The sequence below is a fragment of the Balaenoptera physalus genome (assembly GCF_965194825.1).
Source record: "Balaenoptera physalus genome assembly, chromosome: 2".
NCBI lineage: Eukaryota > Metazoa > Chordata > Mammalia > Artiodactyla > Balaenopteridae > Balaenoptera > Balaenoptera physalus.
In genome coordinates, this window is record NC_138883.1 from 3,166,128 (window position 1) to 3,190,429 (window position 24,302).

At 52.0% G+C, this 24,302-nt stretch overlaps 1 protein-coding gene and 1 long non-coding RNA gene across 6 annotated transcripts in view; one reads left to right on the forward strand and one right to left on the reverse strand.

Annotated features, from left to right (window-relative positions):
• The window catches only part of LOC309655694, a 250,612-nt gene that overhangs the window by 209,504 nt on the left and 16,806 nt on the right, over positions 1-24,302 (forward strand). The gene's annotated exons all lie outside the window — the stretch shown is intronic.
• The window catches only part of TECPR2 (tectonin beta-propeller repeat containing 2), a 108,476-nt gene that overhangs the window by 3,916 nt on the left and 80,258 nt on the right, over positions 1-24,302 (reverse strand). For 3 of the 5 annotated variants that reach the window (XM_082450973.1, XM_082450974.1, XM_082450975.1), the window contains 2 exons: positions 638-779; positions 127-276 (listed from right to left, as the gene is read on the reverse strand). In XM_082450973.1, the coding sequence (XP_082307099.1) occupies positions 127-276; positions 638-779 (292 nt within the window). Of the gene's footprint in view, positions 1-126; positions 277-637; positions 780-6,051; positions 24,097-24,302 lie in introns of those variants that run through there. The other 2 variants (XR_014260911.1, XM_082450976.1) reach the window with 2 other exon arrangements.

Sequence of the window (24,302 nt, forward strand, 5' to 3'; positions counted from 1 at the left end):
GCCAGGTGTGACCCTGGGATGGGCTCTCGTTGGGGTGAACCAGCCCCGGGGGAGCAGCACCGCCCCGGCCCCCCGCCAGAGCCCCACCGACGCCGTCCACGGGAGCCCCGGCGCCCCGGCACCTGCCTGTGAAACACGTCACGTGCCCGGGAATCTTCTTCCAGTAGTCTCCGGCAGGGTTTCTGTCGGTGACGCCGTACCGTCGGGCGAGATCCCCGTTGGGGCAGCGGGCCCACACGGTCCTGGCGCTCAGGGCCAGCTGGCAGGCCTGCAACCCTGCAGGCAAACGGAGCGTCCGTCTGCCCTCGGCCCCGGCCGCGGAAGGGACGGACCAACCCTCCCCGCAAGCCTGCTCTCCCCCTGGCTGGGCACCAAGTGGGAGCCCAGGGAAAGGACGCCCTGTCTGCAGGGCCAGCGAGGCCGCAAGAGCCCAAGACCCGAGGACCAGAGCCCAGGCGGTCCGGAAACGGTCGTCCCACAAGGAACCCAAGGACACGGGGCTGGCGCTCTGCTTGCGGGGTCCCCATGCTGGGGAACACTGAGGTAGACGCTTGCTGTCACCTGCCTCAGCAGAGCCTCGGAAACAAACCAGGCCCCAGTGTGGCCGCAGTGGCCACCGCCCACCCAGCGCCTCTACCTGGCACGTGCTCCCAGTCGGTCCCCACCGGCATCTCCTCGGTGATCCCAACGCGGACGTGCACGTTCCACCTGCTGTCCAGGGCCCACAGCATCTGGTCGCTGGGGCTGGAGTGGACGCTGACCAGGGCGACCCCGGCGGGCTGGAAGCAGGAAGGGCCTTTCCTCAGGGAAGGAGGTGGGCGCACATGATTGGGGAGGGCAGTTCCCGCACCGCCCAGGGCAGCCCGGCACGGCAGGAGCAGCGGGCAAGGGGGTGGGGGGACCAGGCCTGTCCCCAGAGCGCAGCCTCCCAGGGACAGAAACGCCCCGAAGACCCAGGCCGAGGGACCTCCCACCAAGCAGGGAGCCCCAACTCTTCCGTGCTGCATGTCCTGGGGAACAAAGACGGGCCAGGTGGCAGGAGAAGGACACGGGAGAAGACCTGCGGGATGCCGGGCCAGGAGGGGCGGGCTGCGTTAACGGGCAGCGACAGACGGCAGGTGCCGCAGGGGAAGGGGAGGTGGCCGGGGGCCTGGCCCCTGAGGGTCCTCACAAGCCCGTTCACAGCCTCACGCTCGGAGACAAAGCACACGTGGCCCAGTGCTGGCAGTGGGTGACTCTGGGTAGGCCTGAGGCTACGGGAGGTACTGAAATCTGCCTGCAAGTTTTCCGTTGGTCTAAAGTTTTTCAAAATGAAAAGTTAAATTTTATAAATTATAAAGGTAAAAGACACCAAAAAATGCAGTTGCCATTGAGAGTGTTGGGACAGAGAGTCCACGGGGAGAAGGTGTGTGGACCGGCCCGGGAGCTCGATCAAGGGTGGCTGGGCAGCCTGGGGAGGGGGTCAAGGCGGGTGTCTGTGGAGATGGGTCTCCCCACTCATGCCCCGAGCCCCCCTCTTCGGCTCTGCTCGTCACGCAGACAGAGCCAGGCCGAGAGCCAGGCCGACCGCGCAGCTGCCGCGAGCTTCGCAGGAACCGGGAACCGTCAGGCGAGGAGGCCAGTGGCCCTGCTCAGCCCTGCCTTCGGGGAGGGGCGCCCGAGGCCCAGCATCCAACCCCTCCCCACACCGTTCCAGAGAGGACGAGGGGCTGCAGGGAGCGGGTGGAGGGTGGAGGGCCCTGCGGTCGGTCGGCGCACCACGCTGGGCACAGACGCGCCGGCGGCGCCCCGTGCGCCTGTGAGAGACGCAGCCAGAACCCACGGGCCCTCTCAGCTGAGCAGCCTCCTAAGTCCTCTTCAGGCAAGAACATAAACACTGAGAGCGTTCCTTGCCTTCCCACGCCTGCTGTGGCTGTGACTTCTTCGGCTCTACAGAGACGGGGTCTGAGCCCCTCCCCTGGAATCCGGCCTCGCACTCCTCTGACCAAAGCAACATGGCGGAAGCATCCCGCTGGCAGGGCCGAGCCTGGTCTCGAGGAGCAGGCAGCGTCAGCTTCTCCTCTCAGAGCTCGGCCGGCGTGGAGAGGTGTGCGGTGCGCAGGCCCCGCGGAGGGGAGAGAGGTGTGCGCGGCCCACAGAGGCCCCGCCGCGGTGAAGCGGAGAAGGGCCGTCCATGCTGCACTCTGCCCGCACCCCAGCCCCAGAGTCCTGAGAGGCTCGAGCAGTAAAGCGCTGATCGAAGCCACGAACTTCCAGGCAGCGGAGCAGTGGGAAGACAGAGAAGACGGCTGTGACGTGGAGGCAGGGAAGAGCCGGCGGGGGGCAGGCGGGGGAGAAGCCCTCGGAGAAGGAGGGCCGGGAGGAGAGCCGGCGCCCCTTCTCTCTCCTCTCCCTCCTCGGGCTCCCGCCATCTCCTGGACAGCTCTGAACCTGGACCCCCTTGGCCCCCCGGCCCCACTGCCCGGTTTGGGCCCGGTCCCGCCCATCACCAGGCTGCCCAGACACTGTGGGACCCCTGCTGCCTGCCTGCCTGCCTCGCTGCCACGTCTCCCGACTGCCCAGAGTAGAGCGGGAACTCCTCGCTTGCCGTCCCTGCCTCCTCGGGGCCTCGGCCGGCCTGCCCTTCCCCCACACGCCCTCGTGCCCAGGGCAGGCTGCAGCCCACCCCGCACAACCCCACACAGCTCCTGGCCGGGGGAGCTGCACCTGCCCGGGCTGAGCTCCCTGGATCCTGGAAGTGCTGGGGGCACGGACACGAGGCTCCCTGCTTCCCTCTGAGCCGGTGCCTGAGCCCAGCCCTTCACTTGTTCTCATCCAATAAAAGACAGCTCTTTGCTGAAGGGTCACATACCTTTAAAAAACAACACAAATCCTAAGTGTACAGCTCAGCGGGTTTTCAGGGCATGAGCAGCAGCTGCTCCCCCCGCCCCCAAACTCGATGACATCAGGACGGGACTTGAACCGCACTCCCAGGGGAGGCGGCGGCAGGGGCAAGGACGTCAGCCAGTTCTCAAAGGACAGGAGAGCAGACGCAGCTGGAGTAAAAGCAGGGACGGTGCTGACTGCACGTCACGAGGATGAGCAAGGCACCCGTAGGGACACATCCTACGAGGGGGGTCATCCTGCAGCATTTCCCGGGCTGGGTTCCGCGGAACACCATGCCACCCCCCCAGCTCTCGGATCGGCTGCTTCCTGGACACACACCTCCCCGTGGAGCCACGCGGCCACTTGCTCAGCAAACGCTGAGCCCCTTAGATGCTGGGCGCCGGGGAAACCTCCCCTGCAGACAGACCACGCGCCTCTGTCCTCACGGAGCCTCCATTCCACTGGGGGTGGGCCAGGCAAACACACCAGGGCTGCGCCGTGTAACGGGGAGAGAGGGGCCAGGGGAACACCATGGCAATGGGGGGGGGGTCCTTGACCCTGTCCCCCCAGCAGGGGCACGCCAGCGTGGAGGCCGGTGAGTGAGGAGGGAGAGGTGAGAAGGCAGCAGATTCCGTGCCAAGGGAGGTGTGGAGAGAGGAGTGACGTGAACGGACACCGCTGCTGCGAGGACCGACCTCAGGGAAGCGGGAAGGCGCGGAGCCCCGTGCTGGAAGCTGGCGGAACAATCCAGCTGAGAGACAGCTCGGCTGGGGGCGCTGGGGGGACCCAGGAGACGCTGTCCGCGCTCTGATTCTCCACACGGGCTGCTCACGCCAACCACCCTGAGGGCCCAGGCCTCGGCATTTGAAATGCCCCACTGGTCACTCTGGTGTCCAGCGGTGGTGGGCAGGCGGGGGCGGGGCTCTTTGAAAACACTTTAACTAATAGGATAATAAAGAAGCGGCGGGAAGGGCTGGGCAGTGGTAGCAAGTGTTACTCAGAGGTCAGGAGGAACACAAAATGAGCCCATTAGCAGCCCCTGGAGGCCTGCAGAGGGGCGGTGGAGGGCACAGCCGGGGCCGTTGAACCAGACTGCAAACGGTTAAGAGGAGAAGAGGCCACAGGGCAGAACGAGGCTGCTGGGGGGCTACCTGGACAAGTCAGCTCCTGGGAGAGGGACAGGGACGCAGGGAGGCGGGCTGTTAGGGTTCCAGGAGGGGAGGAGGGGCAGGTGCAGTCCTGGGGTCGCTGGGGGGTGGGAGGCGGGGAGAGGAGCAGCGGACTTCTGCCTCAGAGACAGGTCTTGTCCCGGGAGGGGAGGCGGCGGCACTAAAGAGTTGTCAGGCACCCCCACCGGCCCCACACGCTGCCACCATCCTCTGGGACACTGGGTCACGGCCCTGGCGATGTTCTGTGTCTCTTCCAGGTGTCTCAGTCACCTGTGTGTCCTGAAGGACAGTCAAACAGCAGGTCCCCAAGGAGTGTTGTTTGATAAAGTGGAGAGGAAGGAGGTTCTGGAAACTCACTGACTGGTGCTTCCCAGCCAGCCAGCCACTCAGCCACCTACCCACCCACTCACCCATCATCTACCTGTCACTGCTCACCCCGCCCACCCATCACCACACCCACCCACTCGTGCCTCCACCGACCTCCCACCAACCCCAAACATCCAGCAGGTGTTTGCCTGAGCGCCTGCCCCGTGCCAGGCACTGTGCTAGGTGCTGGGGATCAATCTTCTTGACTCCTGGATTTTCAAGTCTGGTGAGAGACATGTCGTTAATCAAACAGTCACATGAGGACATGTAAGGCTGCAAAACAGGTAAGGGGAGCTACAGAGGTGAAGAACGTGGTGCTCTGAGAGCACGTACCTGGGGTCAGACAGGCGCTCAGGCAGGGCTGCCCTAGGAGCTGTCGGCCGAAGTGAAACTGAAGGACAGCCAGGAAAGAACCAGGAGAAAAGGGCAGGGAGGAGTGTGCCGGGGAGCAAGAGCATGTGCAAAGGAGGGAGCACGGCCTGCGGGGCCGAGGCTGGGGCGGGAAGCGAAGGGCAGGGCACCACCTACAAGGTTTGTCTCCTCAGTAGATCCCAGCAAGGTCTGCTGGGCCCCAGGGCTCTGAGATCAGAGGTGTTCAGACAGAGAGAGGTTTGGAAATGTATCCGAGGTCTGATGGCAAGAAACAAGACGCAGTGAACAAGAGGACCTCCCAGCCGAATCGAGGACTCAGTTCAGGTCAGACAGGCACACCACGCTGGCCTCTGGGAGAAAAGGGGTTAAAGCGGAGGCAGTACGGAAAAGACAGGGAGATTCCATGAATGTCACCCACCCTCTGCCACTCCGAGAGCTCCTGAACTCGGCCCAAGAAATGCTGCTTCACAAAAGTCAACTGGAACAAATTCCAATGACCTTACTCCCAGAGGTCACGCAGGGCCAGAATGCCAAGAGCAGGCTGAACAGGAAGTAGCTGTGAAGACTACTCCTGCCCACGAACTGGCCATTTTCAAACTAGGAAACTCGCTCTTGCTGAACCCCAGACCCCTCCCTAGGGAAGATGGGTAAGGCCAGAGTGGTTCTCAAACCTTGGAGTCCCTGGGACCCGTGGGGGACCTTGTTAAACTGGTACATTCCTGGGCTTGGGGCCAGACCTTCCACATCAGACTTCGGGGCTGGAGCCCAGAAGTGACTAAACAAGCCCTCCTTCTGTGCGCTACCTTCTGTAAGACAGCGCTCTACACTGTGAAGTAGACAAGGCAATACTACCCAAAGCGATCTACAGATTTCAATGAAATCCCTACCAAAATCCCAGCTGGTATTCTTACAGAAATGGAAGAGCTGATCCTAAAATTCGTATGGAATTACAAGGGCCCCTGAACAGCCAAAACAATCTTGAAATAAAAAACACAGTTGGAAGACTCACACTATCTGATTTCAAAACTATTATAAAGCTACAATAATCAAACAGTGTGATACTGACATAAGGATAAACATGTAAGTCAGTGGAATAGAATTGAGAGTTCAGAAATAAATCTATACAGCCAAGTAATTTTTGACAAGGTTGCCAAGATCATTCAATGAGAAAAGAGTAATCTTCAACAAATGGTGCTGGGAAAACTGGACAGCACACACGTAAGGGAATGAGGCTGGACCCTTAACTCACACGGTATATAAAATTAACTTGAAATGGATCAAAAATAAATGTAAGGGCTTCCCTGGTGCCACAGTGGTTAAGAATCTGCCTGCCAATGCAGGGGACACGGGTTTGAGCCCTGGTCCGGGAAGATCCCACATGCTGCGGAGCAACTAAGCCCGTGCGCCACAACTACTGAAGCCCAAGTGCCTAGAGCCCGTGCTCTGCAACGAGAGAAGCCACCACAATGAGAAACCCACACACCGCAACGAAGAGTAGCTCCCGCTCGCCACAACTAGAGAAAGCTCACGCGCAGCAACGAAAACCAAAAACGCAGCCAATAAATAAATAAATAAAAAATAAATAAATGTAAGAGCTAAATCTGGCAATGGTTTCTTAGATATGGCACCAATAACAAAAAAGATAAACTGGACCTCATCAAAATTAAAAACTTTTGTACATCAAAGGACACCATAAAGAAAGTGAAAAAACCCATAGAATAGGAGAAAATCTCTCCAAATCATATATCTGATAAAGGTCCAGTATCCAGAATTAAAAACTCTTTAAAAATCCAACAACAAAAATAAAATAAAATCCAATAACAAAAAGACAACTGAATTTTAATAAGGTCAAAGAACTTGAATGGACATTTCTCTGAAGACATACACATGGCCAACAAACATATGAAAAGAGGTTCAACGTCATTAGCCATTAGGGAAATATAAATGAAAACCACAGTGAGGTATCATTTCACACCCACTAGGATGGCTAAAAAAAGAAAATGGAGAACAAGTATTGGTAAGGATATGGAGAAATAGGAATTCTCATATATGCTGCTGGGGATGTCAAATGGTGCAGCTGTTGTGGAAAACAGTTTGGCAGTTCCTCCAAGGTTAAACATAGAATTACCACACGACCCAGAAATCCCACTCTTAGATATATACCTAAGGAATTGGAACAGATGTTCAAACAGAAGCTACACGAATGTTCATGACAACACTCTTAACAGTAGCCAAAAAGTGGAAACAACCCAAATGTCCACCAACTGATGAGTGGGTAAACAAAATATGGTCTTATCCATACAATGGAATAGCATTCAGCAATAAAAAGGAATGAAGTACTGATACTGATACAACATGGATGAACCTCAAAAACATGATGCTCAGGGCTCCCCTGGTGGTCTAGTGGTTAAGAATCTGTCCTGCAATACAGGGGACGCCGGTTCAATCCCTGGTTGGGGAACTAAGATCCCACATGCCGTGGGGCAACTAAGCCCGCGCCTCAACTAGACAGCCAACGAAAGATCCCATGTGCCACAACTAAGACCTGACGCAGCCAATAAATAAATAAATACTTTTTAAAAAAATGATGCTCAATGAACAAAGCCAATCACAAAAGGCCACATACTGTATGACTCCATTTATATGAAACATCCAGGAGAGAAAAATCCATACAGAGAGAAGGCAGATTAGTGGTTGCCAGGGGTTGGGGGGCGGGAGGAACGGAGAGGGACTGCTGCTGGTTGCAGGGCTTCCTTCTGGGATGATGCAACTGCTCTGCAGTCACACAGAGCCACTGTGTGACTGTGTCACACTGCAGTCACACAGTTATCTGCAGTGATAAAAGTCACACAACGCTGTGAACGCACTGAATGCCACTGATGGTAAATTTTATGTATGTGTATTTTACCACAATTTTTTTTCTTTTTTCTTTTTTCTTTTTTTAAATATTTGTGTTAATTTGCATTTCTGATCATGTAGGTTTTTTTTGTTTTTTTTTTTTTTATAAAGGGAACGCTATTTGTTTATTGATTTATTTTGGCTGTGTTGGGTCTTCGTTTCTGTGCGAGGGCTTTCTCTAGTTGTGGCAAGCGGGGGCCACTCTTCATCGCAGTGCGCGGGCCCCTCACTGTCGCGGCCTCTCTCGTTGCGGAGCACAAGCTCCAGACGCGCAGGCTCAGTAGTTGTGGCTCACGGGCCTAGTTGCTCCGCGGCATGTGGGATCTTCCCAGACCGGGGCTCAAACCCGTGTCCCCTGCATTGGGGGACAGTGGTCCCCAGATTCTCAACCACTGCGTCACCAGGGAAGCCCCTTTTTTTCTTTTAAATAAATTTATTTACTTATTTATTTTTGGCTGCATTGGGTCTTCATTGCTATGCTGGACTTTCTCTAGTTGCTGCGAGCGGGGACTACTCTTTGTTGTGGTGTGCGGACTTCTCACTGCGGTGGCTTCTCTTATTGCGTAGCACGGGCTCTAGGTGCGCGGGCTCAGTAGTTGTGGCATGCAGGCTCAGTAGTTGTGGCTCGTGGGCTCTAGAGCGCAGGCTCAGTAGTTGTGGCACACGGGCTTAGTTGCTCCGCAGCATGTGGGATCTTCCCGGACCAGGGCTCGAACCCGTGTCCCCAGCATTGGCAAGTGGATTCTTAACCACTGCGCCACCAGGGAAGTCCCTACCACAATTTTTTAAAAAACAAAAAGTAGACAGGCCTTGGTTGTGACAATGTACTATCGTTTTGCAAGATGTCATCATTGGGGGAGACTGGGTAAAAGGTACACAGGGTCTCTATTATTTCCTACAAATGCATGTGAATCTGCAGTTTTCACAATAAAAATCTCAATAAGAAAAAAAAGCAGACAGCCTAGAATTCTGGTTTATTCTTATTCAAAACTTCATAAAAATGAAAAAAAGAAAGAAGGATGCAATTTGTAAAATGGATAAATAAGGAATTTAAGATGTAAAATCATTTGGAAATGCTAAAAAATTATGTATAATCTTGGTGTGCTTCCAAAGTCTGTGAGACAGTATGTGTGTGTGTGTGTGTACGTGTGCAAGTGTGTGAGTGTGTGTGGGTGTGCGCCTGTTCCTGCTTATTTTTAAGTGTCCTTTCAAGATGAGCTGCAGTGCGGGTGATGGGGAGGGAGCCACACCCCCTTTCTGGAAGCACCCAGATCACAGCCACCAACCTGCTTTGATATTTACAAATCAAAGGGGCTGCTCGTGACTGTAAACACCCCATGTTCTCAAAAGATAAGCACTCGTTACTCATTATTATGAACAAGTAACACCAGTGTTACAGGATACACCATTACTCTCTCCCATTAACTGAGAGACTCTCCACAATTTATAAACTGAGATCTTGACTAGACATGATGTTGAAGTTAAGGGGTGAAGTTTTCACGTGATGGACTGTTCCCAAACTGGGACTCCAAAGGCTCTGCTGCTGTGTGCACCGGCCTGGGGGCCCAGAGTGACCGTTCTCAGGTTAAGGGATTCATCTTAGCTGCCAGATGCAGCGAAAATACAGCTGAGTTTAGATAACATGAACTGGAAATGTGACAGGTTCTGTGTTTCCTGGAATCAAGACAAGCTTGTTTTCGAGTTACAGACAGTACTTGTTAAGTCTGACTCCAAGCTTCTCGTCTCGTATATCCCCCCAAGAATTCGGACTACAGTCACTAGGTTAGTTGTGGTAAGACCACACACTCTGAAGGCCACACATACAGATGGCCAAAAAGCACATGAAAAGATGCTCAAAATCACTAATTATTAGAGAAATGCAAATCAAAACGACAATTAGGTATCACCTCACACCGGTCAGAATGGCCATCATCAAAAAGTCTACAAACAATAAATGCTGGAGAAGGTGTGGAGAAAAGGGACCCCTCCTACACTGTTGGTGGGAATGTAAGTTGGTGCAGCCACTATGGAGAACATTATGGAGGTTCCTCAGAAAACTAAAAACAGAACTACCATATGACCCGGCAATCCCACTCCCGGGCATATCTGGAGAAAACCATAATTTGAAAGGACGCATGCACCCCGGTGTTCACTGCATCACTATTTACAATAGCCAGGACATGGAAGCAACCTAAGTGTCCATTGACAGAGGAATGGATAAAGAAGATGTGGTACATATATACAATGGAATGTTACTCAGCCATAAAAAAAGGACAAAATAATGCCATTTGCAGCAACATGGATGGACCTAGAGATTGTCATACTGAGTGAAGTATGTCAGACACAGAAAGACAAATATCATATGATATCGCTTACATGTGGAATCTAAAAAAAGGATGCAAATGAACTTAATTACAAAACAGAAATAGAGTCACAGATGTAGAAAACAAACTTGTGGGTACCAGGGGATGGGGGGGAGGGATAAATTGGGAGATTGGGATGGACATATACACACTACTATATATAAAATAGATAACTAATAAGAACCTACTGTATAGCCCAGGGAACTCTACTCAGTACTCTGTAATGGCCTATATGGGAATAGAATCTAAAACAAGAGTGGATATATGTATATGTGTAACTGATTCACTTTGCTGTACAGCAGAAACTAACACAGCATTGTAAATCAACTATACTCCAATAATAAAAAAAAAAAAAACACCACACACTCATAGGATAAGACTCTGGTAATCACAGACAATGGAGAGATACAGCTGATGGCCCTGGTCACCGGTCACCCGTCCCTCCGCTGGTGGCAGCTGAGGCAGGCAGAAGTGTGCAACCCAGAGGTCATCCACCCCTCCCTCAGCTATTTTCACTAACATTGGTTTTCTACCCAATTTCGTGAGACTGCAAGCTTGGACCCTGTGGTGTGTGGCCTCAATTGCTTCAGGGGCCTCCGAACTAGTCTCCATCCTACCTGGGGCTGAAGGATAATCTGCACTGGGCATGTAACTGTCTTGCACCATTGGCCATGGTCCCTGCTACCTGCAGGGTAACCCCTGACCCCCATAGCCCTGCACTCTCTCCCAGCAGCACCCCCTTTCTGGCCTCACGGTTGGCCAGGCCCAACAGCGCTGGGCTTTGGCTCTAAGCAAACAGGACTTTGCACCCCACCTCTGGATTCCCCTTTGCAAGTCTGCTGCTAAAACCCTCCCTGCTCTGCAAGGCCCAGCTCACAAACCACCTGCTTCACTGGCCTCCTGAAGGACCCCCTGCCCCATCTCCCAGCCCGAAGGGGCCCCATCCAGGCTCATCCCACCAGGCCTTCCCCAGTGTGCCCCCCATACCCCAATCCCCTCGGGGCTGGGCAGACTCGGAATCCGTCACGCTTTTCCATTTTCACAGCCCGCAGAGCTCCAAGCGTGGCTGGTCTCACAGAGCCTCTGCTCAAGAAACCCTCATGCAACTGGCATATAGGGGGGCAGCAAGGCTCAGGAATCCCACGTGAGGAGAGGGAGGGCAGCACAACCAACTCCAGCTCAAGAGAAAACACAGCCTCTTACTAAAAAGCTCTGGCTTTTCTGAATCAAGGGCTCACCAAAACCAATTTGGGGCTGGAAGGGATGCAGGAGACCGGCTAAGCCCAACCCCCTCGTATCCCGGGTGAGAAAACTGACAAAACTCAGGCTGAGGAGTGAGGGTCCTGCCCATGGCTCTGGGGCTCAGACCAGAGTTCTCCAGACTTGTAGCAGACTGAGCCTTTGTCCCAAGGAACACACACACACACACACACACACACACACACACACACACACACACACACTTCCCTCAGCCAGAATGTGAATAAATCCAGGAGAAAAGAAAAAAAATTGTAAATTTTGCAGCCAAAGGTAATGTTTATCTAGACAGATCCTTCTGGTAGGGACTTCATGTGACCTTGGATAAAACTCAGCAGGAATGGTTCAGGAGCACCAAGGTGGATGAATCGGAGAGCCTGCAGAGCAGCACAGACCCCACCGCGGAAGACGCCTTCTGGAGAGAAACCCTAACCCCTCGTGGCGGCCAGTCGCGCTTTCTCGATCCCCTTCCTTCCCCTCCAAGTTGTGTCCTCCCTCTGTCCTAATGAACCCTGCATCCACCTAACATCTGTGACACGCGGTGAACCGTGCCTTCCCTTGAGGATTTGGGGTCTGGACCGAGCACCCCGAGGCTGCCGTAGGGAAGCCCTCCGGCCGTCCCTGGGCACGTGGCCCCAGAGTGGCTGCGCTTCCTGAGGTCTGTCTGGTCGTTTTAGTTCCTCCGCGCTTTTTCTCCTGCAGCAGAGCCTCGTGCTGCCTCGGCTCTATTCCTTCTCGTTTCACAGAAGCTTGAGACCTGGATACCAGTGGTAACAGCCTGTATTTAAAGTACCAGCAGGCTCTCAGACACTTTGGCCTTCAACTCAGCGTGTGACCCGGGGCAGATCCCCTCCTCCTCGGGCTCTGTGTCCTCAGCTGCAGGATGAGCAGGTGACCTGTGAGGCTCCCCTACCAGGTGTTCACGCTCTGAGTCTGGGACGTGGCGGTTCTGGCTGCCCTGGGCCGGCCGTGCCGCCCAGTGGTCTCCCCCGAGGCCTGCGAGCCCCGCTCTGCGAGCTGCCTTGGACCCCTGCGGCAGGCACCCAGGGCAGGTGCACGGGAGCAGCTCTGCCAGCACTGGTGGAACACGTTTGGCTGAAGCACAGGATTTTATTTGGAGAAAGAGCTGCACTGCTAAAACTGCTGACCCAGCTGAGCAAGGCACCCAGATGCCGGACTCTGGATGGGAGCAAAGTTCCTCTGCTTCTTTCTTCCTCTAGTTGGCCGACTGCAAAGCCAGAGGACCTCCCTCCTGGGGATTCCTGCGCCGGCTCCTGCAATCTCCTCGGCCCCCGCAGCTGGCCTGAATCCAGCAAGACACAGCATCTGCTAACTGCAGGGGGATGTGCTAAAGAAAAACACTCAGAAACAGGTTTCCTGGGCAGCTGTTACATTCCGTTCTTCCTGAGCAGGGGCTGGTGAGGTCGGCCGTGACCGCTCTTTCTGTTCACCACTGGGGCACGGACCCCAGCCCGGGTGACTGTGCCCGTGGTCAGCAGCAGGGCTCCAGCGTTGCTGTGATACGAGGTCTGAAGAAACTCTATTCCAGGGTGCCGGTCCCAGGTGCCTCCAAGAGCTTCTCACATTCAGCTGCTCAACTGAATGCCTGGTGCTGAGGCCCTGCTCACCGGCTGCTGTCCAGGCGGCCTGGGGCTGGCCGTCCAGAGCACCAAAGCCCAGGAGGGAAAGGTCCCTGGAGGTGACCCTGTGGTTTGCTCCCCTGGGACCACATGCAGACCCTTCCTGGTGCTCGCACACACCTGTCAGCTGGGACAGATCCCTGGGTGTTTGTTTTAACCTCTGGGTCATCGGGTGTTAGACTGGTGAGGGGACTGCTGCAGGGCTGGGGAGGTCCATCCGTACCCTGGCGGCCCTGGACTGGGGGTCACAGCCTTCCGGAACGAGAAGAAAGGCTTAGGGTCAAATCCCCCAGGGAAGGCTAATGTTTCTTAGGAACAGGGCTTGAGGGGATGAAAGCTCAAAACAACAGGTGTTCAAATGGAGCCATGGGGAAAAAGGCGACGTGGGGAAAAAAATAAAGAAGTGGCAGAAAACCAATTGCCCTCAAAGTGGGGCCGCTCCGTCCAACAGCGTCAGACTCCATTTTTGGAGGTCTTCTCCCTCACCCGCAGGCAGCACCACTGTGCTCGTCAGCGACTCAGTGTGTAACAGACAGCTCCACCGACACCTCGACACCACTCAGAGACGCTCAGAGGATTCAAGGAAAACGCGCAGGAGGGAGGGGGCACCCTCTGAGAAGCCCTGCCACCACGAGTGTGGAGTTGGAAGGGAGGACCTACACCATGGCTCTCAGCACTGGGTGTGTGTCCGCATCACCCGCAGGGCTTTGAAAAGCCCACAGCCTCCTGGGCAATGATAACAGAAGGAACCCACGCATCCATCCCTGCAGTCCCTTCTGAAAGAAACAACCCTACAGCGACAGTGGAAGAGGTTTTTTTTTGTTGTTTAAGTTCAAATCTCACAAGGATAATGACAAGAGGAGAAAACTGCCACACAACTTTGGAGGCTGGAAAGTAGAGAATGAGCAGGAAAGGACTCAGCAGCTGAGAGCAGGGACCCCCCAGCAAACCACGCAGCCCGATCGCCACGCAGAGACCGCAGCCAGCAAGTCTCACGCACGCTCAGGGTCCCCAGCCAGGCTTGTGGGCCCCCCGCTTACACCAAGGTCACCAATGTCTACAGAAAGCCTCTGCGTGGAGAAGACAGCGGAGAGACAGAAAGCAGGCAACTCAAGGGACACGGAGACCACGCATGGGAAGAAACTTCAAAAACGTCCTTGAGGGCAAGAGAAGACTCGACCACTGTGAAACAGCAAAAGGAGCGTCCAGAAATTTAAAATATAATCACAGAGGAATTCCCTGGCGGTCCAGTGATTAGGACTCCATGCTCTCACTCCCGAGGGCCTGGGTTCAACCCCTGGTCAGGGAACTAAGATCCCACAAGCCTCACAGTGTGGCCCAAAAAAAAAAAAAAAAGTATATGTTTGTGTGTGTGTGTGTGTGTATGTGTGTGTGTGTGTGTGTGTGTGTGCATTTTTATAGAAATAACCCAATAGGGGGATTGCAGGATAAAGAAGAAAGATAAAAACATAAAGAAAAAGAAAATAGGAGAGAAAAGGTAAGAAAAGTAGAGGCCACTTTAGGAAGTCCACAGTACGAAAGCAGGACGCCCAGAAGGAGCACACAGAAGTGGGAGGGGCAGAGGCCAGAAGGTGACTGCCAACAGGGGAACAGGACACATCCCAGAACAGACGCCACGAGCTCCAGGCTGAAAGGGCTCCTGGCACGAAGGATAAAACAGGCTCCCCCAGGCACACATCACTCTCTGCTCTCAGAACGCTGGGAACAAACAGATCTTACAAACTTCCAGAGAGAAAAAGCAGGTCAAATATCAAGGATCAGGTATCAGAATGGCTTCAAACTTCTCAACAGCAATACTGGACACCAGGAGATGACAGAAGAAGACCTTAAAATTCTAAAGGAAGTCTATTTCCAACCTAGACTGCTATACTCATACAAGGTCAAGGATGAATGTGGGCGAAGACTTTCAGACACACAATACCTCCAAAAGTTACCTCTACAAACCCTTCTCAGGAACCGACCGGAGGATAAACTCCACCAAAAAAGAGACAGAAAGAGGAAGACACAGGATTCAGGAGAGAAGGGATCCAAAGCACGAGCAAGGCAAAGGGGGCCCAGGAAGACAGAGTGACCAGGCCAGAGGGCCGGCCAAAGCATCCAGGACCGATGACTCCAAGAAGAATGGGATGGAGCCCACATGTCCAAGTGTACAGAAGGCAAACGGACACAGCTGGCAGGGAGAGTCTGGGGTTGAATATGTAAAACACAGAAAACCAGATGGGAAAAAAAGACAACGATCGAGCCCAGGGAAAACAGAGAGTCGTGCAGACAAGCAAACGGAGTGCAGTTTACTGCCCGGCTCAGCTCTGGAAGGCGTGCGCCCCATCACAGCACCGCAGCTCCCGAGGATGAAAGCAGGGAGACAGGCGCACGGCTGGGGGGACAGGCACCCTTCCCTTCCAGCAGGAGTCAACCGAAAACCCCTAGAGCTAGAAGGATAGAGATGCAGCTCCCTACGAAGTTATCCAGGGAGATGACGCCAAAAGAAAGGAGTTCTCTAGACGGGGGACGATGAGCGGGGAGACGCGTTTCCTGCAGCACACCTGTAGAACCAGCTGACGTGTAACCTGTGTAGTTACGTGTGTGACTCTGATTAAAGTAAGAACCAACCAACCAAGATGCCTGAGCCCCATCCCGCTGAGCTGATCTCCAGGGGAGGGACCCAGGCCTGGACATTCTCAGCAAGTACCTCAGCCGGTCCCCAGGTGGATGTAATTCTTCACTTTCCTGGTCAGGAGATGAAGGGCCAGTGAGTTCGGACAACTTGCCCAAGGTCATTTGGTCTCATATGGAAAAAAATAACTTTTAGTTCAGGTTCTTTTGACTTCAAATAGCAGACTCTGCCACTGGAGGTCCTGGCTGGCAGAGCCCCAGGGGCCGCTGTGTCCCCGAGCACTGTCCCCTGCTGCTGAGGGGGAAATGCCGCCACGCCTTCCCGCCACGTCAGCGAGACCTGACGGGTCGGCAACAGAGCTGGCAGGCACAGCGGGGGCAGCCGGTCTCGTCACCGAGAGGCCTGGACCCCAACACACACTGGCTTCCTGTGCCCCAAACATTCGGCGTCAGGGTCCCCACGCACCTGCCACCCCAGCGCTGCGCCTCACAGACGTGCACTCTGGATCCAGGGAACCAGGCCGAACAGTTTCACGGCTCACTGCAGGCCTTCCTCGCCTAGAGTCTGTTGCGCCCCAGCCGTCGGGGACACCCACTGCCCCTGGAGTCAACGGCAAACTCTCCAGGCCAAGAGCCAACTGCCCCAGAGCCTGAGCCCGAGGACCTCTTGAGTCTCCCCTGTCACATGATGCCCTTCCTGCACCCTACCCTCCCAGAGGGTCTTGCTGGGTACGACTAGGATTTAGAGTCGAGAGGCACAGGAAACTGACGTCTCACCAGGCTCGGGATGGTCCCCAAGAATGGACTGTCCCCAACAACGAACCGTCCTGCCCAAAGCACCACAAAGCAGCACTTTTCCCTACTCAGCAACACTGGGCCAAATGCATTACTTGCTGGTCACTGGAAGTGCCCACTGGGTCTGCCAGGCCCAGTTCAAGGACTACGTCGTCCACAGGAGCCAGAGCTGGCAACCCTTGGTGACCTGGGTTTCCTTCCTGGCTGCTACCCTGACCTACTGCCCCCTCTGCCTTTGGTCACTTAACCTTTACCTCCCTTCAGGGGCGGCCTCCCTCACTCCTGCTCCCCTGCAGCGCCCAGCACAGCCCCGTACACTCTCGCATTCCTTTCGACATTTTTACTGTTTGATACATTTTAAACAGCTCTACAGGGGTGTGACTGACATCTAATAAAACGCACACATTTAAAGCGTATGATTTGTGGGAATTCCCTGGTGGTCCAGTGGTTAGGACTCAGCATTTTTCACTGCTGGGACCTGGGTTCACTCCCTGGTTGGGGAACTAAGATCCCACAAAACGAGTGGCGCAACCAAAAAAAAAAAAAAAAGGTACAATTTGATCATTGTTGCCACATGCCTACACTGCTGACACCCCGCACCCCTCCTCCGTAACCCCCCCAATCCTGCTGCCCCCACAGGTCCCCAAGCAACCACTGCTCTCTGTAGCTACAGATGAGTCAGCGTTCTCTAAATCTCATGTAAATTAATCATTATAATATGTATTATTTTTCCACCTGACTTCTTCACTCAACATAATTAGTTCATCAAGTTCGGGATATTTTCAGCCATATTTCCTCAAGTATTTTTCCTGTCACCTCCCCCTCTCTCTTCTCCTTTGGAACTCTGACTACATTTACATTAGGCCACGTGAAGTTGTCCTGTGCTCACTCATGCCCTGCATTTTTTTTTTCCAGTCTCTTTTCTCTCTGTTTCAGTTTGGAAGCTTTTTATCACTGTGTCTTCGAGCTCACCTTTTCTCCTGCGATGTCTACACTGCCGCTGATCTCAGCCAGGGGATTTGCATCTCAGGGATTACAATTTTTATCCCTGAAAGTTTGATTTGGGTCTTTTTTATGGCTCCCATTTTTCTACCTAACGTGTGCAATCTTTCCCCAGCTTCTAGAACATAAAGGATAAAGCCATAACAACTGTTGTAATGCCCTGCCTATGCATTTTATTTATTTATTTATTTTTTGGCCGCGCTGCGTGGCTTGCAGGATCTTAGCTCCCCAACCAGGGATTGAATCCGGGCCCTCGGCAATGAAAGCACCAAGTCTTAACCCCTGGACCGCCAGCGAAGTCCCCATCCGTAATTATTATAATAACTGTCATTGTGATAATCCGCTAAGCAGACTCTTTACAAGGGCGGGTGCCACCCCTGCTTCACTCCCTTATGTGGCCTCGCTGTCTGCACTGGACACAGTCAAGCTTCCACTGGCATAAACAGCATAAAAACAAAGAGCTTTGCGAACATTTCTGATTATTTCCCAAGACTGATTCTTATTAGGTTATTCAGTTATGAACTTACTCCATATGTAATATAAGTTCATTGCAAGATATTCACAAAATAGAAGTGAATTAAAGGAAGAAAAACAATCAGCCACAACAGGACCACACAGCTATAACCACTGCTATCATTTGCTGTATATCTTTATAGATTTTTTCAATGTACACACAATTTTTAAAAAATATTTATTTACTTATTTATTTTTGGCTGTGTCGGGTCTTACTTGAGGCACATGGGATCTTCTGTTGTGGAGCGTGGGCTCTTTGTTGCGGCACGCAGGATCCAGAGCGCGTGGGCTCTGTAGTTGCAGCACATGGGCTCTCTAGTTGTGGCCCGCAGGCTCCACAGTTGTGGCACACAGGCCCAGTTGCCCCGCGGCACGTGGGATCTTAGTTCCCTGGTCAGGGAACTAACCCACGTCCCCTGCACTGGAAGGCGGATTCTTAACCATTGGACCACCACGGAAGTCCCGCACATAATTGTATTTTTCTTTTAAACAAAAACAGAATCATCAGACATACTTGGTAACTGACATTTTTATTCTCCATGGGAAGAAAACCTCCTCTGGGAAGCATCGTGCAGGGGATATCGCTGCCCATGCGGCACGCACCCTGCAGAACTCAACTTGGGCCTCAGCATGAACCCCTGGCAACATCCTCAGGAGCAGGGACCTCCTAGACACTAAGCATGTAACTAGCAACGCTGTTCTCTTTCTCTTATTAAAAAAGTGGGACTGTCAGATGCGACTGTGTCTCATGTTTGGCACGTGGAGCTCTGAGCTCCCTGTCCGAGGATGCCGTGTCGTGTCTCTTGTGTGGTATCGCTCACTGGGATGTGAGGAGGGATTTAACCCATGGTGCCCCAAATGCAGTGAGAGGAATCTGGTTTAATTACCCCCAAGGTCTTGTACTTTTATGTCAGGAGGGAACATGAGTCTTCAGAACACCCCAAAACTCTTAGAAGCAGGCGGCTGGTTGTACCTGCAGAGCTGGGCTTTGGGGTGTGGGTGCCCCGCTCCTTCTGCCATCTCCATCCCCTGTGTTTGTGGCCTATGCCAGCTGCGGAGGAAGTATGAGCAGCATCCAGGGTTGCCCAGAGCCGCCCTGGACGGGAGCAGAGAGTGAGGGCCGCTCTCCCTGCGCCCTGCGCGCTCCCGGTGCCCCGAGACGAGTCAATGGAAGGCCCAACAGGGGTGGGGGACTTCTCTAACCCTAACGCCTCTCCAACACAAGCCTTCCTGACGCTAGCTGTGAACTTCTCTAAAGATCTGGATGTGTAAAGCAGCATCAAGTTCTGTGCCCGCCGGCAGCATCTGCAAGCATGGCATTCTCATGGGATTACCTGTTATCATGTTTGCATATTTATTTTGGTTTTTTTCTGTTCATAGAGCTAAAATTACCCAAAGCAGTTGAGTTTAAAGTAAGTTTTTAAGTGTTCGTTTGGCCATTTACCAGTCATATTAGTCTTAGTTGTCCTAGTTTCTCTCTTTTCCAGGAAAAGCTATAATCCAGGCAGAGTAAACGACCCCGGAGACCAGATGGGCCAGTCCACACAGGAAGAGTCGGCTGGAGCCTCTCCTACGGGAGGGCAGGACACTGGGCGGGCTAGGGAAGAGCAGGGACTGCTCTGGAGGCGGAGGGGGCAAGGGGAGGGCAGACAGAATGCTCTGAAGGAAGCGGGGGGGCCGGTGCGGGAGGGGCAGCTGGACGAGCCTCTTCCACTCGGGCGCTCAGTGCCCCCGGGCAGCGGAATCCCAGCATCAACTGGGCTCGCTTTGCACACACCTCTACTAGGGACAGAAAAGTCTCCCACTGAAGCAGCAAACTCCAGAGAAAAGATGCTAAACACAACTATAAATATTTTCTCCACATCCTTCCAAATGTTAGCAAGTCTGAAAACTGAGTCATTCGTTTTGAGTACTTTGTTAAAACTTCACCCCAAAACTCCTACAGGAGGGATGTTTTACCAGAGAAGAGAAAGGGACACAGAAATAGAGAAACCGCTGCTAATTTCGGAAGATCCCTGTGGCTTCACTCCTCTGTGCCCTTTAGCATCTGTTACCGCGCCCGTTTGCTTCAGCTGCACACATCCTACCTGTAGACCAGGACGTGCACATCCAAGAAGAAATAAAACAAACCAGAAAGAGGTCGAGGACTTCCCTGGTGGCGCAGTGGTGAAGAATCCACCTGCCAATGCAGCAGACACGGGTTCGAGCCCTGGTCCGGGAAGATCCCACATGCCGCGGAGCAACTAAGCCCGTGCGCCACAACTACTGAGTCCGTGCGCCACAACTACTGAAGCCCGCGCTCTGCAACGAGAAGCCAGCGCAATGAGAAACCTGCACACCGCAACGAAGAGTAGCCCCCCTCGCCGCAACTAGAGAAAGCCCGTGCATAGCAACGAAGACCTGAAGCAGCCAAAAATAATTAATAAATAATTTTTTTTTAAAAAGAGGTCTATTATGATCAAAACATGGAAACCCCATTTACATTCTGATACTTGAATTCAACCAAATTGTCCTGATTTTCTAAATCTTTTTTTTAGATAAATTTATTTACTTTTGGCTGCGTCGGGTCTTCGTTGTTGCGCGTGGGCTTTCTCTAGTTGCGGCTAGCAGGGGCTACTCTTTGTTGTGGTGCATGGGCTTCCCATTGCGGTGGCTTCCCTTGTTGCGGAGCACGGGCTCTAGGCATGTGGACTCAGTAGTTGTGGCTCGCGGGCTCTAGAGCGCAGGCTCAGTAGTTGTGGCGCACGGGCTTAGTTGCTCCGTGGCATGTGGGATCTTCCCGGACCAGGGCTCAAACCCGTGTCCCCTGCGTTGGCAGGCAGATTCTTAACCACTGCGTCACCAGGGAAGCCCCTTTCTAAACCTTTTAACAAGGCCTCATCCCACCCCACCCCCACCCCGCCCCTGGACTAGTCTTCTCAGGACCCTCTGCAACTTTAAGATGAATTTGAAATTCAATTTAAAGGTAGGCTTTGTCCTAAAACACTGAGTGTGAGGCCGCCGAGCATGTGACACGCTGCCTGGACACAGCGTTCCATCGCAGCTCCGGCAGGCAGTGGCTGGCCCAGGCCTTGGTCCTCAGCAGGGCTTGGAAAAGCGCAGCAAAGGGCCTGTGCAAATGTAAAGCCTGTTTTTTGTCCCCACAGGAACCAACTCTCTATCTACAAATTCCACGGCCAAGTGCATTTCTTCTACAGCACACTGAAGCTACTGAATAAGAAAATGTGGTCTCATTTAGCGGAACTACTTGAAATAGTTAATGTTTAACAGCCTATTTAGCAATCACTACTTTATTCAAAGCACAGCTTTGAGGCCCTTTCATGTGAATTTGTTCTATTTTGGCCATTTTCCTGGGCAAAGCTGTAGATCACCACAGTCAATAGAGCACTCCAAGTAAAGCTTTCTTCCCCCAGTTTTAGCTTTGCTTCCTAGAGGTTATTCTAGAATCTAAATGTTGAAAGGAAGAGGAATTCGCAGTTTCATGCAGTCCTTGATGTGACACCAAAAGCACAAGCAACTAAAGGAAAACGTAGATAAAATGGACTTCATCAAAATAAAAAACTTTTGTGCATCAAAGGACACCATAAAGAAAGTGAAAAGACAATCCAGAGAATGGGAGAAAACATTTGTAAATCATAATTCTTAAAAGGGTCTACTATCCAGAATATATAAAGAAGTCTTACAACTCAATAATAAAAAGACAACCCAATTACAAAATGAGCAAAGTATTTGAATATTTTAGTTCTCCAAATAAGATATACAAATGACCAATAAGCACATGAAAAGATGCTCATTAGTCGTTAGGGAAAAGCAAATCAAAATCACAAGGACATGGGGATGTAATGGACAGTATGACTATAGTTAATACTTATTGCATATTTGAAAGCTGCTAAGAGAGTAGATCTTCAAAGTTCTCATCACAAGAAAAAAAAATTTGTAACTACGTATCATGACAGATGTTTACTAGACTTACTGTGGTGATTATTTTGCAAGATATACAAATACTGAATCATTATGTTGTACATGTGAAACTAATACAATGCCATACGTCAATTATATCTAAATTTTTAAAAACCCTATTGAGGGTCTTCCCTGGCGGTCCAATGGTTAAGAATCCTCCTTCCAATGCAGGGGATGCGGGTTCGAGCCCTGGTCAGGGACCTAAGATCCCACATCCCTCGTGGCCAAAAAACCAAAAAATAAAACAGAAGCAGCACTGTAACAAATTCAATAAAGACTTTAAAAATGGTCCACATCAAAAAAATCTTAAAAAAACAAACAATAAAAACCAAATGAATTACAGCAAAAAGTGCCAAGTTGGATCAGATCAGCTTTCCTTTCTCTACAGGTCTGTTCTAATATAAATCAGAACATTCAGTAACCCACACAATATAAAAATTAATTTTTCCTGTTTCAATAAACTTTTTTACCCTGTTTTTTAAAAGAAACCCACAATGAGATACCATTTTACAACTATTAAGATGGGTAGAATTTAAAAACTGGGCAAGAAAAATTTTGCAGTGAGGATGTAGAGAAATTGGAATCCTCATACATTGCTGGCAGAATGTAGAATGGTGCAGCCACTGTGGCAAACAGTCTGGCGGTTCCTTAAAAAGTTAAACATACAATCACCATATGACCCCACAATTCCACTTAAAGTTATACACCCAGCAGAACTGAAAACGCATGTCCACACAGTCTTGTACACGAATGCTCACAGCAGCATTATTCATAGTAGCCAAAAAGTAGGAACAACCCAAATGTCAATCAACTGATGAATGGATAAGCAAAATGTGGTTTATGCATACAGTGGAATATTATTCAGTCATAAAAAGGAATAAAGTACTGACACACGTTACAACGTGGATGAACTTTGGAAACGTGAAGCCAAGTGAAAGATGGCAGATACAAAGGCCACATATTATATGATTCCATTTATATGGAAAAGGAAAATCCAGAATAGGCAAGTGCATAGAAATACAAAGTAGATTAGTGGCTGCCAGGGGCTGAGGAGACAGGGGTTCCGGAAGAAAAGGGAGTGTCTACCAATGGGTAGGGGGCTTCTTTTCGGGGTGGTGAAAAAGTTCTAGAATTGGATAGCAGTGATGGTTGCACAACTTTGCGAATACACTAAAAAACACTGAGTTGTATGCTGTAGAAGGGTGAATTGTAACTGTTTAAGAAATAACATAAAGCTGTCGGGTTGACAACGACATACCACGGGAGCAGGCAACAAGAGGGTGCCTCGTCTAAGGGGGCTCCAGACCAGCAATGAAACCAGCTAGAGGTCGGCTTGCCTTCACCCTCACTGCGCGCCAGCAGAGCCCACAGTGCCGGCGACAACGCCTTCCCCTGTCGCCCGACCGTGGCTGTCAGCGCACCGCCGTGTGCAGACGAACGCGGAGCGGGCGTCCGCACAGCGCTTTCTAATTCACAGACGCGATCCTACTCGCTCTTCGCAGGATCCTGTGAGGACAAAGGTCCACGTGGAGCCCGCCTCCCCGCGGCCTTGAGCGCTGACCAGGGCCTGAAAGAACTCGGGACCTGACTCCTGTCCAACTGTAGGGGCTCCCAGCACAGGCCCCGTGTCCCACGGGCAGGACTGGTGGTCCTCATGACCAGCCCTGCACCTTGACCTCGGCTGCCCCATCCCTGAGGGTTCATGATGCCCAAAATGTAGACAGTCATGAACACAGGCATTCACCCAAACACCTGATTTCCTTCTTGTCCCCGTTTAAGCACTTTTTGTTCAAGGACTAACCACTCCTGCCACACTGCCACCTCTGCATATGGCAACTTCATTTTTTTCCCCAACAAAGTCACAAAGTGGGGACTAGCAACAGTTAGAGCAAATAACTCTCATTAAATCACAGCCCCCCACTTATAAATTTTAGCAGAACTATACTTAACATAGCAACCAGGCCCATCAGGTATTTAAGGGTAACTAAACAGTACACTAAAATCAGACTCCCGCTTCTGATTCCAGTGGTGGAACAGTCAAAAGAAAAGGAAAAACATTTAGGATACATGGTAAACTGAAATATGGCCGGGGTCGGGGGAGGGGATGGGGCGCACGAGAAGAAGAATTTCTTCAACAAACCAGGAAAGGCACTCACAAAATAATGATAATATATTATCTCCATGACAAGATTTTAAAATGACTTTTACTTTCTTCTCTATACTTTTGGATATTGTTTGATGTTTTCAAAAATAATGTTCATTCTGTAAAAAGTCAGAAATGAAACACTTTTATTTTGAGAAAGAAAAAAAGCAGCATTGGCTCAGATAATCGTTAATCTGTTCGGCCCTGAACTTCACAAATATCAAACTCCAGGTGTGGGATGCCAGTGAATGAGCGTGTGTTGACCTGGGGCACACCTTAGCCCCCAGGCTCCCTGACACGCCCCTCCTCCCCCAGTGCCGGGAGG